General features: G+C 40.9%; 1 protein-coding gene across 1 annotated transcript; it reads left to right on the forward strand.

The window, feature by feature from the left end:
• Nucleotides 1–1,450: 1,450 nt before the first annotated feature.
• Nucleotides 1,451–11,340, forward strand: LOC113772936. Its single transcript, XM_027317433.1, has 15 exons — nucleotides 1,451–1,802; nucleotides 2,125–2,251; nucleotides 2,358–2,398; nucleotides 2,932–3,025; nucleotides 3,414–4,396; nucleotides 5,120–5,251; nucleotides 5,955–6,027; nucleotides 6,305–6,344; nucleotides 6,488–6,560; nucleotides 7,622–7,687; nucleotides 9,132–9,209; nucleotides 9,312–9,484; nucleotides 9,954–10,000; nucleotides 10,513–10,765; nucleotides 10,871–11,340. Exons 1-15 carry the CDS (start codon nucleotides 1,462–1,464, stop codon nucleotides 11,176–11,178), a joined length of 2,829 nt encoding a protein of 942 aa, XP_027173234.1. The 5' UTR covers nucleotides 1,451–1,461; the 3' UTR covers nucleotides 11,179–11,340.
• The last annotated feature ends 4,272 nt before the right edge of the window (nucleotides 11,341–15,612 follow it).

Raw genomic sequence — 15,612 nt, forward strand, 5'->3', positions numbered from 1 at the left:
ATTAATTTTTTAAATATAATATTACAGTAATAAATAAATAAAAATAATTCCAAAAACACAATCCATACAATAACTCACGAATACATACCAAAAAAAAAAAAATCTACCCCATTTTCTCCTTCTACTTAACACCACCCCCCTCAAACCCCGAGGCCGTGTGGGTTGGGGGATTATTTTCCTTTCCCATGGGTGGGACAAAGCTTTCTTGCAAGTTTCATAAATGGCAAAATAAATTGCGTGGGGGGGGGGGGGGGGGCCCGCATTGAGACTCATAGCTGCAATCCCACAGCAAAGTCCGGCTGGGGCTACATATTTGAGAATTGACTGAACAGCTTGGCTAATACTGGAGGATTTCATGGGGCAAGAGCTGAAAGCTTGCATTCTGGTCTTAACAGTATCTACGGGGGACATGGCCATGTGTTCGAACATGCCATGGACGGAGCCGGAAACCATGAATTGCCAGAAGCGAAGGCCATCGTAGGAGTGGCTTGGCCATGGTAACTTCTGGGCGGTAAGTTGAGGATTAATGGTGGGTAAAACATCGGAGTTTTGGAATTGGGCAGAGGCAACAACTTCAACAGTAGCAATCGTGGGAGGGGCCACGAAAAATATGTGGAGCTAGAGATTGTAACACCTGAGTGATGGGTACAAACAGGGACACGGATATTAGGAGCAACCTAAGTCAGGTTCAAAAAATTCCATTGGCGACCCGTAACAAAAATGGAAAACATTTGGTTGCGTCGATTTGAAGTAAGAGAGACGAGAGGATAAGGGAGGGAAAGGAGAGAGGAGGAGAAAGGAGGGAGAGGGTGGTGGTATCAATTTTAAAAAATACTCCAAAAAGTTTTAAATCCTAAAATCACTTCAAAATATGTCCCAAAAACACCCTTAAAAACATCTTATAATATAATAATGATTTTTCATATACACTAATACAATAAAATATTTCAAAAACAACTAATCCAAATACAACCATCAGCTTTCATCTGGTCATTGGGCTTATCCTAATGGTTATGTTGATTTTTCTATTTGCTTAAATTATATCCTCAAATAACAGTATGTAATCATAACCAGGTAGGATCTTATTATGAAAAACTTGGAAGAGATCGTTGTAATGTCCCCATAAATTTGGAAGTTCCTTTTTTTTTTTAAAAATTTTACCCAGCAGTTTGTTGTGTAGTTTCTTCGAAAATAGAAACCGATGTCAGATGAGATGGGCCGCAATGGATATCCACCAACGTTAAATTGGGCTTTGGAGTCTTGCTTTTCGGTCTGCCCACACTGCACATAAATAACATTGATCAATAAACTTTTAAAAGGCCCAAAACTATCTCATTCTCGAAACGCGGGTTCGAATCCCCTCTCCTACACTCACGCGCCACTGATAAACGCCTGCCGTGGCGGTAGTGTTTTTCCCTTTGAACAAGCCAAAAAAGAAAAGGGAAAAAGAGAAAAAGAAAAATGGAGGGAACTGGAGAAGAAGCGCCAACCGACATCGACATGGACATTCCAATCGCAGAAGCGTATAACCGGATGAAGAAACTGAAGCCGAAAAGGAAAGCGAAGGTGAATAAGGAGGCCGCTGTCGATGGCGAAGACGAGGGTTTTTCGGTCCGCAAGGAGAATACCGGCGGCGATAAGAGTGAGTTTCCGCATGGAATTACTGTTTCCTTATTCGATGATTCCGTGGAGAATCACTTCAAAGCAGTGGATAATATCTCCAAGCTTTGTGGAGAGACGGATATGGACGATTTTGATCCTGCTGAAATTCAACGCTTGTCATCTTCCATCACATTCTTAAGGTTAGTTTTTTCGAATGTTAGATTCATTTAAAAAATTTATTGTGGTTTCTTTTAGTTACTTATGGACCTGATAACAAGAATCATGCTTCCTTACCGTTAAATTGATACCGAGATACATTTATCGGATAGAAGTAAGCTGAAACGTGCTGTTTAGCAAGACATAATTGAATTGACTGGAGTTTATATTTTGTTATGTTTGGGTGGAGATGCATGCTGTTTTGATGAAGTGTGGTTTCCAGGCTATGTTCCCTAAGCCGTTGAGTTTTAGTTGCTAAGTTTGGGTTTTCTTTAAGAAGGGATTATGATGAATCCGTGCTTGCAGAGAGTGGAGGGAATTTAATTACCCATCGAGGAATTTAAGGTTTTCTTGTCAAAATCAGAGCAAGGAGGGGAGAGATTTCATGGGTGAAATAAGTTTACCGCAGTTTTCATCAGCTACTGTTCCAAAGGTATGCGACATTATATGTACTCGTTTGAATGTCTGCTTTTTTTTTTCAGCATTTATTTTTTTTTTAAATGTGAATGATATAACACTGGACTTTCTTGATGCTGCAGAAAGATATACGAAATGGGGATGTAACTTCTTCAGAACTCAGGTGGCTACTTATTTGACAATGATGTTTAATTCATTTTTATGCTTTATTTTACCACTTATCTGCTTAGATCTTTGTCTTCCTACCTACTCTCTAGGTACCAATATGAGATTAAACATGGATGGGTACCAGAAGTAGAGGGTAAACATGAGTAAATCCATAATTCAAATCAGTTGATAACAAGCCAAATTATCGCAGTTATTATGTATTCTCAATCTGTTTGAATGTATACCATTTTTCTAATTTTCTTCTGCAATATATATAGTTTAATGGTTTAAATATGTTCGTGGTTTGGCTTATTGACATTTTTGTTGTGCAGAGTGTTTCAGTTGGTCTTTTGCAAATCTTTCCTTTTGTCTGCATAATGCTTTTTGCCACCTTTGATGATATATTACATTGTTAATTTATTGAGTCTCTTCATCCTGTGGATTTCCTATAAGGGATCCAACTAAGAAGTATTGCCAAGGATTTTTAGTGCTCTTTGTCTGATTTTGTGTTACTACCTTTTGGAGAGCTTCTAATTTGATATTTTGCAGCAAAGATTTTGTAATGTATGTTGGAGGTTCAGTTTGGGCATTGGACTGGTGTCCAAGAGTCCATTCATATTCCGACTCAAGTATTAAGAGTGAGGTAATTCTGTCTGATGCTTTCTCTTGGTTTGCTTCCATGTCTTCTTGATTTCCTCCTTCACTGGATTTTAAATGGAAATCTGTATATGGGAAACTTTCAGAGAGGTTCTTAATTGGAATTTTAGAAAATATCTAATGGGTATTTTAATAAACCTCTACTATTTTAGATTGGTGTTAAATCTTAATTGAACAGAAATTCTATGGCATGATATTCATGCATTAATGGTTGAATTGTGGTTTGGGTTTGGGATCTCATGTCGACAAAAATTGGAAGAGTATGACTGTGTCAAATGTCTGATTATGGTCCTAAGCCCTAACAGACTGCCCTTGCAATAATTTAGATAAGAATGTTTGATAAATCCCAGTCTTTTTTTTCCCTTTAATTACAGTTCATTGCTGTTGCTGCTCATCCTCCTGAATCTTCATACCACAAGATTGGTGCACCCCTTAGGGGCAGGGGATTTGTCCAGATATGGTGTGTACTGGGTACAAACATGCAAAAGGACATGCAATCTCAGGATAAAAAAAAACGGAAAAGAACTTCAAGGAATAGTGATACAGTTATAACTGAATCATCTGAACAGCGGAGACCACGGGGGAGACCAAGAAAACAAACTGTAAATGGATCTTCAAATAATACAAATTCTCATAGTGAAACAGTTACAACTGAATCATCTAAACAGCAGAGGCGGCGAGGGAAACCAAGAAACCAACCTATAAATGGATCTTCAAATAATACAAATTCTCATAGCGAAAAAGTTCAAACTTCTGCTGTACAATACCTTCAAGATTCATCAGCAGTAGTTTCTAGAGATGTGGCTTTGGTTGATACTTCTGATCATGAAAATGTTAAGACCAAGTTGCCTAAACAGATGAAGCCACGTGGCAGACGACCAAAAAAAGCTGTAAACAATAGCGAAGTAGTGCAAACTCCTGCTACCAAATGTTCATCCACATTGCTTACTGGAGATTTGGTTTCTGGAAATACGTGTAATCATGTCCTTGAGGAGAACTCCCAACTTGTGCTAGAAGTATCTACCATGAAATCCAAGTCAGTGATTGTCCCTTCAAAACGCATAAGATTGAAGGATAAGGGGAGCACAAGGGTTCAGGTTTCCAAAGATGCACAAGAAGCTGAACTGTCCCTCGCAAATCCTCCAACAGAAGAAAACTTAGCACTTAACATGATCACATGTGATTTTGGCTCAGCTAACTGCTCTATTCCCAATGATGTTGCCTTGCCTAGAATGGTATTTTGTTTGGCTCACAATGGAGAAGTTGCCTGGGATGCAAAATGGCGTCCATGTGATGTTTCTGACAAACAAAGAATGGGTTATCTTGCTGTCTTGCTCGGAGATGGTGCTCTTGAAGTGTAAGAATTGTTTATTAAATCATATTGCTTGACATCTAAACTTTACACATTTTTTATTTTTGCTTGCTTGGCTTATTGGTTGACATCTAAACTTTACACATTTCTTATTGGTGCAGTTATACTTGACTTTATGTGTTTTTCTTTTTTCTTTTAGCTTGTTTGATTATCTGCTCTTAAGAACATAAGAATGAGCATGAGACTCTGCTGTATGCCTGGATGCTATGAAGCTTTATATGTGCGATCAAAGTAATGAGCTTTTTGTCAGTCTTGCATGCTTCTTTTGGAAACTAAGTCTAATCTTGTGATGCATAGTTTCCTGAAGATAAGAACTTATATGTAGGAAGGGGAGAATTTAAATGAATGTACCCCTCTAGGATAACAAAAATGAAAAAGAAACAGTATCCAGACACAAGCATTGTCAAGCATATTGTCATTTTTCTTTCTTCCAGAAAGGGAAATATCCCCTGTAGATGTCCTACTGCTACACTGATATTTTAGCAACTGGACCATCAGTGCCTTGGGAAAATTGTATACTGACTCATGGATACTGGTTTCCTTTTTCTTTTTCTTCTTTTTTTTTTGGGGGGTGGGGAAAATAGGTGTTCTTTATGTCAAATTCTTGTAATTACTTTGTGGCACCTGCTAGCATCTTTTATTGTGTGTTGTACTGTAAATAGAGATGCTATTCTGACTATTTGTCATGGACCTTATTATTATATACAGCTGGGAGGTTCCTTTTCCTCGTACCATGAAAGTTATATACTCAGCTTCTCAAAAGGAAGGTACTGATCCTCGCTTCATAAGATTGAGACCAGTATTCAGGTGTCCAACAATAAAGCGTGGCGGTAGGCAAAGGTAGCTTGCCATTTATTCTTCTTAGTTTTATAACATTATTACACCTGCAAATGAAAGAACTATTCTACTCTCCCTGTCCTTGTTGTATAGACAACCAGTTAAAGGTCTCACTAAAATGGTGATTGATTCCAAAGATTTTACTTGAGCAATAAACACTCTTTTATTTTGAGCCTCTATCAACAAGTAATTCTTGAAATACTTCCAAGGAAGATTCCAATGAAGATTTTAATGATTGACTTGAAATAGATACTAACTTTCATTTGTCCAGAAAAAAGTTATTTGACGACTCGATCTCCCTCCTTGTGTTTCTTTTCCCTTTTGTTGTTCCCTGTGCCAAGGTTTTGATCCAAAAGAAGTTGAGCAATTTATCTTATCTAGTTGCAAAACCATAATACATCTTCAAACAGCATAGCTTTTAAGCTGGTGAAGGTTGACTTGAAAACCATATTACATCTTCAAACAGTGTAGCTTTTTAAGCTAGTGAAGTTTGAGCTTTTGGATGTTTGTTCTAGCCAAAAGATGGGCCTTGTGCTTTTAGAAGCCTGAATTGGCATGGACTTTATTAGGGATTTGTTATGCGATTTGGCTTGCCATGTTTTCATTGGGGATGTAACGGATGTTGACATCATTGTCTGACTCAGTAGACAATGCTCAGTCGTGCACTTTTATTAGGTTTAATTCATTTACTGCAACCATTGAACAGTATTCCCTTGACGCTAGAGTGGTCGGCATCCTCTCCACATGATATCATTCTGGCTGGATGTCACGATGGAGTGGTACATGTTTCATTTGCTACTTCTACTGTTTGTCATTTTGGTCTTCGCTCAAAGATTTAAAATCCAGTATGCTATGCAACCCCACCCCCTTGTCAATCCCCACAAAAAACCCTCCCAAAAAGGTCGGCTGTGACATGGGAGAAAAATAAAACAATTGTTGCAGATGATTCTATAATGTGATTTTGCATTTCGTATTCTAATTACTCCTTTATCATCTGTTTTTGGGGCAATTCCATTATTCTTATGTTAAGTGGTACTAAGAATTTGGCTGTTTCAGGTTGCCTTGTGGAAATTCTGTGCTACTGGTTCATTACAAGGTATTATCTTTGCATGATTACTTTTACTTTTTGCTTCATCTTTTGCTGATATATCAGGTTATGAAAGGTGATTTTGCCTTTGGCAAATGGTGGACGTTCCAAACTAGTGAATCCTAATGTGACCTTTTTTATGCATAATTTAGAGACAAGGCCTTTGCTTTGCTTCAGTGCTGACACAGTTACTATTAGAGCACTTACTTGGGTACCAGTTAGCAGGTTGGTAATGCTGGAGTTACCTTCTTTTAAAATAATAATAATGATAAACTGGTTTCACTGGGTTATGAGTTCCTTAATATGTATAGATTCTTTTGGACGAATTTGTTGCTGCACTTCTCTGTCATTCTTCTTTGATCCCCAGGTTGGTGGATCAATCCACCCCCTTGGCTTCAAAAACTAGGTTTCACTGAAAGATCAAAGTGATGCAGCACTCTCTTGCTGAAGTATGTGATTAGTTTCTTAGAAAAGTCAGTAATCAAATCTGATGATAATAGAATTGATGGGCAGAATAAGTCTCAAAATGATTTCTCAAAAGTGCAAATCATGTCTACTTCTAGACATTTTAATTTTAATTTTAACTTGTTTTGGTAAATATGATTGTATGATTTCCTTTTCTTGCATTGATTTCTCAAAATGATTTTACCCCACATGTCCCCACTTGACATATCTGAAATGATCTTGGATAAGTACAATCAAGATTAGTGACTGTGGATCATCTTGGTTGTACCTTCTTGAGATGTTATTAGTCACTATGCTGTCCAAATTTGTTTGCATCGAAAGAAAAATGAAGTTGCTTTGTCAGCTTGCTGAAACAACTTTGAGGGATGCTTTTAAGGTGTGCATCTTAAGAAGCTGCAGAAAATGATAATTATAATCTCCTGCGCTCTTTTGTTGTTGATCTAACGCACCCGCATACCTAATTGTCAAGGTTATAAACTATCGAATTGGGTTGGAAACAACTGATATGGAGATTCACAGTGATGACATTCAGACATTGGTTGAAACACAACATAGACTCTTCAAAAACAAGCCTCATTTGAGGAGGCTTCACACCTTTCCAAATGCTAACAATCTTGACGCTATAATTAATCCACTGAAGTCCTTGCATGTAAAGATGGTTCATAATTTTGATTTTACTATGTATTGTCTCTCAACCCTGTTTGGCTCCCCCATGTCATGACATGCAGATCAAGCTCTTGATGGCCCCTTTTTTTTCCGCCTTCATTCCCCATTAAGATATGCTTTCATACTTACTGGGCTATTTGAGTATACTTTTGCAGCTATTCTGAGAGTGCAAATATTATTGTAACTGCTGGTCACAGAGGCTTGAAGTTTTGGGACCTACGGTAAACATAATTTCCTGCTATTTTTGTTGTTCTTGTTTTTTATTATCTACAGCTGTAAGTGGACTACTGTATATTTCTTGTTTGCTATGAAATGGAGATTTATGTTATTTAGACCATAATATCAACAGTTAGGTTGCTTCTTGGATTGACAAACAGCCATCAATGTTATGAAGCCTTGTTTGGTCACATATGATCATTTAGTCTTGTGGCATTTGAGATCTAACTGCTGGATTGAGAGGCATATGTACATTAGCCTTTCTTATTTAATCTTCCAAATGCCTCCTCCTGTGGCCAAGAATTCTTGGATTCAAGACTCAGTAGCTTTCCTTAAGGTGCATCTATCATTTTGGTGATGAGGTTAAATTAGAAACCTAGTTGGAGAATAAGGCTCTAGAAACACATAACAGCTATTCATTGGAGACAGTATATAGCATTGGAAATGGTCATGGGAAGTGAAGGAGGTTTGTGTTTTCTTTTTTTTGTTTGGGGGGGAGGTGGCGGAGAGGAGGCTCTTCAGGAGGGTCGGAAATGGACTGAGAGAGAGAGAGAGGGGTTCATCAGCTATCCTTTCAGAGTTCCCTTTTGATCAATTAATATGTTCTTGCAGGATGTGTCTTTATCTCTTGGTTGCATTTGATTTATGGATAAGAACTTAAGCTTTACTTGGAAGGAGATATTGAATATATGGGGTTGCATGCAATTTTTTATCTAAAAGACCTTGGTTCATTTCATGTTCCGATTGAAGGTTGCTAAAATTTGTGAGATTTGTTCAGTTCACTGGTAGCATTTACTACTCTGTTAAGCTCGCTGGAATGAATTGTCACATTGGGCCAGTTGGTATTCGGGTAATGAGGTTTGGATTGTGAGTTACGTGTTCTCATTCATTTCATGTAATTGGTAACTAATTTAAAGGCTTTTAGCAGAATATAGTTGTCTGTTACAAGATTTTATTGTTTTATTCCTCTTTGTTCTTCTTCTTTTTATTTTCATTCAGGCAGGTAGAATCTGGACTATCTTTTCATCTGGATACTTGAGATTGCTCTAAGATCTTTTGTCATGCTCTGTATAAATAGGTTAAGTAGTTGTATTTTGAAGGTTTAACTTTGTGAGTGCAAACATTTTGGTGAATTTAGTTGTGCAGCCCATTGTTGGCGTTGGAATAATATTGGTGTAGAAATTTTAAGACATTCTTAAATTCCTGCTGCATATGATTTATGTCTTCTTATGCTTTCATTTTGAGCTTTTGCATGTTAATTTTCACATGAACTATCCAAATGTTGTCGTGATGCATATGGTGCCCAGAATGCTGGTCATATATAGCATGCTCTATCTTCTTAATAGCCATATTTGTCAAATTGGGAGATTTTCTGCATTACAAGTGGAGTTGATATAGATGCATCTTTTATGGATTGAGTTTATTGCTTATATACTTTTTCTTTTGCAGTGATCCATTCCGTCCCTTGTGGGATTTTTATCCTTTTCAAAGGGTTATATATAGTTTGGACTGGCTACCAGATCCAAGGTGTGAGTTTGATTGTTTTAATGGAGAAGAAGATAAATTAAATTTCTTTTAACTATAATATCATTTTGTTTTCTTATTAAATGAATGACTACTTTGCTTCAGATGTATTATTGTATCCTTTGATGATGGAACGCTAAGGATTCTCAGTCTGTTGAAGGCTGCAAACGATGCCCCTGTTACTGGAAAACCTTTTGAAGGTGCACAACAAAAGGGGTTTCACAGCTACTTATGCTCTCCATTTCAGATTTGGAGCGTTCACACATCCCGGTTGACAGGTTCTAAATTATGTCTTAAGTTTTTTATTTCAGTTGATTGAACCACATATTTGGGCATATTCATCCATGGACTATGTCAGAATACCCTTCTACTGCTTAAAGTGGTGAAACTTAAATTGAACATGCTTCCCTTCATTCTTGGTGTATTGCCATAGGCTATGCAATGCGTACCAATTTTGGTGGCTTTTTTGGGGGTGATGGCAGGGCTTGGGATGCCTGCTTTTACATTTCAAGACATAAATGTGTTGGGATGGATGTCATCGTTTTGAAAATTTTCAGTTAAGAAATAAGTTACCGTTGAACTAATGTAAAAGGCCACACTTTCTGTTTATATAATATTCCACCAGAATTGGATGATTATTCTCTGTACTAGACTGTTATCTTACTTCCTATCTTTCCTTAACATCTTTTATTATGGTTTATTGTATTGCTGATGGCATGATACATCTATCCTCTTCTGCTATATTAGGCATGGTTGCATATTGTGGTGCAGATGGTACTGCTCTTAGGTTCCAGGTCTGTATTGGCTGATCATTTTGGTCTCAATTCAATTTAACACTTCTGTTACATTGGTTTGACCTGAAGGAATTTATTGAACTTAATATGTTTGATGTGAATCACGCTTTTACGTTAGTAAGCATATAGTGGCTATGACTTATGACCTTAATGGTGTAATCTGATCTACCTCTTGCGAGGAGGTAGAAGATAATATTGCTTTGATTTGTGAGTGAGATTTTCAGGCATACTATAAGAGTTAATAAGTCTGAGAATTTTGATTAATAAATCGACCAATTAGCCTAAAACATGAGCAACTTGGTCTCACTTAAAAAATATAACAGATTTGAGGACTGGCTAAGCACGCTTAGTATGTATGGATTGAGCTATCCATTAGCTATTGAATCTGCACAACTTAGCAGACTTGCAGTACCGTGTGTGTTTCTGATTTTCTCTGTGAACAATTGTACACTTCCAGCACACGTACCCCAAATTTTTCTGTGCTTAAAATTTGGTGTTTCCCCGGTGATCAGCTGACTACCAGAGCAGTGGAAAAGGATCCTCTGCGTAATCGAGCGCCACATTTTCTTTGCGGAGCATTAACTGAGGAAAACTCAACACTCACAATGTTCACTTCCTTGCCTAATACTCCATTTCCAATGAGGAAGTCACTGCATGAGTGGGGTGAAGCCCCAAGAACTGTGCGTGGATACATATCTGTCTCTAATCAAGAGAAGAGAGCAAAACAGAAGATTGTAAAAGTTCGATCAGAAGAAAAGCATAAAGGTATTACTCCGTATTACATGGCTATTTTCTGAAATTTAAGGGGTAGCCGAAAACATTTCATAGTAGATGTTTATCGAGTGTTTCTGACTTTAAATGTGTACGCAGCTTTGTGTAAGAGGGGTGATCTGGATTCGGAATTCGGACCTGATTGCATGGTGGTGACCGAGACCAGAGAGGCAGGCAAAGTGAAAACAAGCAGCAACTCAGAAGCTGATCAGCGACCTATCATGGTTGGAGAAGACAATCCAGATATTATGCGTGGGGAGGTGGAAGAAGTTGAAGTGTTCCCGTCTAAGACAGTAGCTATGCATAGAGTGAGATGGAATACAAATAAAGGAAGTGAAAATTGGCTCTGCTATGGAGGTGCTGCTGGAGTTGTACGCTTTCAGGAAATTGACATGTGCGGTGAGTGAATAATAATCTTTTGTCCAAACAAGACTTTGGAGGCTGCATTACGAGTTTCCGCCTGTGCGCGACTTTAATATATATACACACGGTTATATTCTGCAGAAATATTTGGCTCCGTCTTCAGACTTTATTATGCAAGTGTAAATCTTTATGTGCAATTTAATCCATATTATGCCTGAGTAACTGATGGGAAATATTTCGGATAAAATCGTCTGGGAAATATTTCGGATAAAATTGTCCGATGTCATTATTTAAAGACCACCGCGACCAGACTGGCTGTTCGTTTCTTCCCCATCTTCGGCTGCCCAAAACAAACCCGCTACAACAATGTGTTCTTATAATAAATAATGAAAAAAAGGGTAAATTACTATGAAGTAAAACCGTAGTTACAGTTTTGTCGATGAAAGAGTAAATTATCATAGTCAGCGGCACGTGGATTTTGTAATGTGAAGAGGTGATTTCTGGTTAGATAGTCGAGCTAATCTAATTCAACTCCCTCTCTTGTTGAAGTGAAATTTAGAGACAGGAGGGCTATTCCGAAGTGAAAGGCGGGACTTTGTCCCCTGAGATCATTTCGACGGTCAAGTTAGTATAGAGAGAGAATAAAGAGTAATGAACAGTATGAAGGCGGGACTTTGTCCCCTGAGATCATTTCGACGGTCAAGTTAGTATAGAGAGAGAATAAAGAGTAATGAACAGTATGAGCGCAATAGTAGTCTTACTTGTGAGGAGTAAACGGGAGGTATTTATAGAGTGGGAGTGGGAAGGACAGGACGATGGGTTCATGCTAGCGGGTCCCACGTCCTGACGGTTACGGCTCTGTTCTGTGCCTGGAGGTCTGTCCCTGACACAATAGCAGTCTGGACCTCCTGACAGGCTGCGTTGTGCGGCCGCCATTAAGAGCAACAGTAGCTTTTCAGATAAAGCAATGGCTTTCAGTGGACAATCAAGTAGGTTAACATCATCCGCATGCAGTCGAAACGAATGCCTAAAACATTAAGGTCGTCCGGGATAGACCTAAAATGAGACTGAGGTCAGGGGCAGGAGTCATGGCCAAAGGACATCTCCTCGGTCCGTGTAACAGACGAGGTGATATAACCTCGGGCTTGAAACTATTTGAGGTGAGCATCCTCAATAAACCCCCCAAGCCTCGGGAGCGTAAAGGCCCGAGAGGTTCCGAGGCTTCTGGGTACTGAGATCGTTCAGATTCTGGGATCTGAACTTATTCCGGATAATGGCGGGGCGTAACACGTGGGCAAGTCAGTTGAGGGGACGTGGTAGACAAGGCGGTTACGGGTAACTGAGGCGACGTGGAGTAGTGGGAGGTTACATGCAGGGAACATGTCAGTGGAAGGGACGAACCATTAATGAGGAGAAAAAGAGAGACACCATTTTGAAATTTAATGTTGCCGCCTCTTCGCGTTCCCTCCAACCTCTATAAATAGGGGGTCCTTTTCACCGCACTATTCTTCACCATTTTCCTTCTTTGCAGCCAAACTCTTGCAAACTCGAGAGTATTGCCGAGATTAGTTTGTTCAGCCGAGGCACTGTGAGATAGCCGAGATCTCCCTTCTCGTTCAACCACATTTCCTAACCAACAGTAAGTACCCTTACTCTTCATCTTATTTTCAATATGGCTAAAGTGGCTAAAACGCACAAGGAGACCGTAAAATCGAGTTATCAAGCTGAGGAGGGGCCCGACCCACCGGAGGAGAGCACTTCGTCCCGTTCCGAGGAAGAAACGTCCAGCTCAAGGGAAGAATCAGCCGAAAACTCCCAAGTGGGGGAGTTTCCCGAGGCGAGCGAGGGGAGCTCGAAGGTCCTCTACAACGACGAGCTCGGAGTCGGAGTCCCTCATGATGAGGGAGTGGCAGAGCCAATTGCTCCCGGGAATCTCTCCGATATTGACTTCGGCCATCTTCCATCGTACCGAAACCGGATCGACATGGTGGAGGCTAATAGAATATTGCGGAAGTACCCCTTTAGAGAGGGGTACAACATTGGGACTCTTGGGCCGAACCACACAGCTGAGAGGCCCCCGATGGGTTCCGTAGCCGTCTACGCGGAGCAGCTAGAAGCCGAGATCAGGATGCCCACCACGAGGTTTTTCCGAGATATACTTCGGTATTTCGCAGTTCGGATAACTCAACTCGTCCTGAACGCGATCCGAATATTGGTGGGGTTTGAAATGCTCTGCCGAGAACAAGAGGTGACCCCCACGGTCAATCTCTTCCACCGATGTTACACCATCAAGAGGCACAGAAGCGAAAAGGGATGGTTCTACTTTTACAATCGAAATAACACCATCCCGAAACTTGTTGTCGGCGCCTCCACCTCGATAAAGAACTGGAAACGCGACTTCATGTTCGTCACGGCCGGGGACTTTTCCTGGGGCTTTTGGTGGAGGCTCGATATACAAAAAATGATCCTTTTCGGGGGGACCTGGACGAGGAGAGCTTTCAGAAGATAATTGGGTCGGGCCTCAGAATCTATAGTTGGGACTATCCTGAGGCGGTGTTAGTAGACGGGGGTATCAGTTGAGCTGTCATTAACCCCGAGAAGACACCCTTCTTCTCTACTAGACTTCAAAAGCCTTGTAAATTTTCTTTCATAGTTTGGGTCTTTGTTTCGGCTATTCTAAATAATAATGTTTGTTTCTGATGCAGTGACGAAGGTTTCTGACATTATCACTTCGGCTCGGCGGCCGTGATCAAGAGGCCGAAGAGAAAGACTTTAGGGGAAACCTCGGCACCACCACCGAAGAAGAAGGCAACCTAAGCGTCAACTGGCAAGACCTTGGCAGCAAAGAACACTTCGGCTGGGGCAGCCACCGAGTCCACCTCGTCTATGCTAGAAGGAGTGGCCACTCAATGAGTCACAGTCGCGCTTCCCCCTCATGGCCGAGGCAAGCAACTGAAGTCCTCGGTCATGTCGGTCACGGAGTCTTCGTTGTGAAACCGTTTCCATAGCCCACCTCGATTTTCCGGGCAAGACAACTACACCCCGACGAGCACTGGTGTCCGAACTGGCAGCTCTCAATCAATGACTGGTGCACCCATCCTCGTGCGGTACAAGAGCTGGTTATGTTCTCCAACTTGCCGAGGGAAGCGGAGTTTACCGAGAAACTGGCTCTTCACGAGGTGATCCAGTGCCTCATGGTGGCAACAGCCTCTTCTACGGCCTTCGTTGCCGAGATGGCACGTCGGTATGGCGATATGCTTGAGAAGCAGGACTCCGGCAAGTTGGAGGATAAAATCTCCAAGCTGGAGAAGCAGCTTGCTGTTGCCGAGTCCGAGAAGACCCACCTCCAAGAGCGACTCGATCAGGCCGCGGCCAAGGAGGAAGAGAGTGAGACCACAATCAATAGCCTCTGGTCGGCCATAGAGGAAGAGCAGAAGATGGGGGAGGAAGAGAAGAAGTCCCACTAGCAGGCACTCGAGGATGCCGGGGCCTCGGCTGTGGAGGCTTTCAGGAGGTCCGAGACCTTCACTAAGGATCTCGGGGAGCTGACCCTGTCGAGCTTCATGTTCGGGTATATCTCGACAATGGACGAGGTCGCTTCTCATCTCTCTTCCGAAGACTTGGAGTCTTTCAAGAACAAGGCCAATTATAATGAAGATTCCAAGGAGCTGTCTGATCGGATGGCCGAAGGCATCCAATCTGGGAAGGACTTGGTCGAGATCCGAGACGAGTTCAACCGGTGGCTATCCGAGCTCGACCAGGAGCTGAAAGGGGAAGAGGGTGCCAAAGAGGAGAGCCAGGTCGGCGAAGGAGGTGAAGGCCGAGAAGAGATCGGCCCAGGAGGGACCCAAGAGGTCGTGGGGGTTGATAGGAATACCGAGGTGGAAAATGCTTAGGAGCATTTCTGACCTCGGTTATTGTACCTTGAAACTTTTGTAATCATTAATGAAATGAATAGAAGTTATTTTTTTCTCATATCGACTCTTTTTTCTTTTTCACTTCGTCCCCTACTTGTCCCCCTTATTTTTTAATAGTAAGCACATGACATGAAGATATTAAAAAATAACGAAGCGGCTCAATTGACAATAACTCAATAAAATTCTCAAGGATAATACAATCTTAAATTTTCGGCGTACCAGGTCCTTGACACCAGAGAACCATCTCGGTAGCCTAATTTACAATACCCATTTAGGTTAGATTCCACAACTCGGTAGAGGCCCTCCCATTTTGGGGCTAATTTCCCTTACGGCTCAGTTCGGCTGACCGAGTTTTTCTGAAGGACCAAGTCTCCTGGTTGGAATCGACGATGTTTCACGAGGGCATTGTAATAACGGGTCAAGGTGTTCTTGTATGAAGCAACTCGGGCCGAGGTGACGTCTTTTTTTTCTTCGACGAAGTCAAGATCCATCCGTCTTTCTTTTTCATTTGCCTCAGTCACATAGGCTGCGATTCGGGGATTGGGCGTAAGGAACTCGGTA

The sequence above is a fragment of the Coffea eugenioides genome, chromosome 6 (assembly GCF_003713205.1).
Source record: "Coffea eugenioides isolate CCC68of chromosome 6, Ceug_1.0, whole genome shotgun sequence".
Classification (NCBI taxonomy): domain Eukaryota; kingdom Viridiplantae; phylum Streptophyta; class Magnoliopsida; order Gentianales; family Rubiaceae; genus Coffea; species Coffea eugenioides.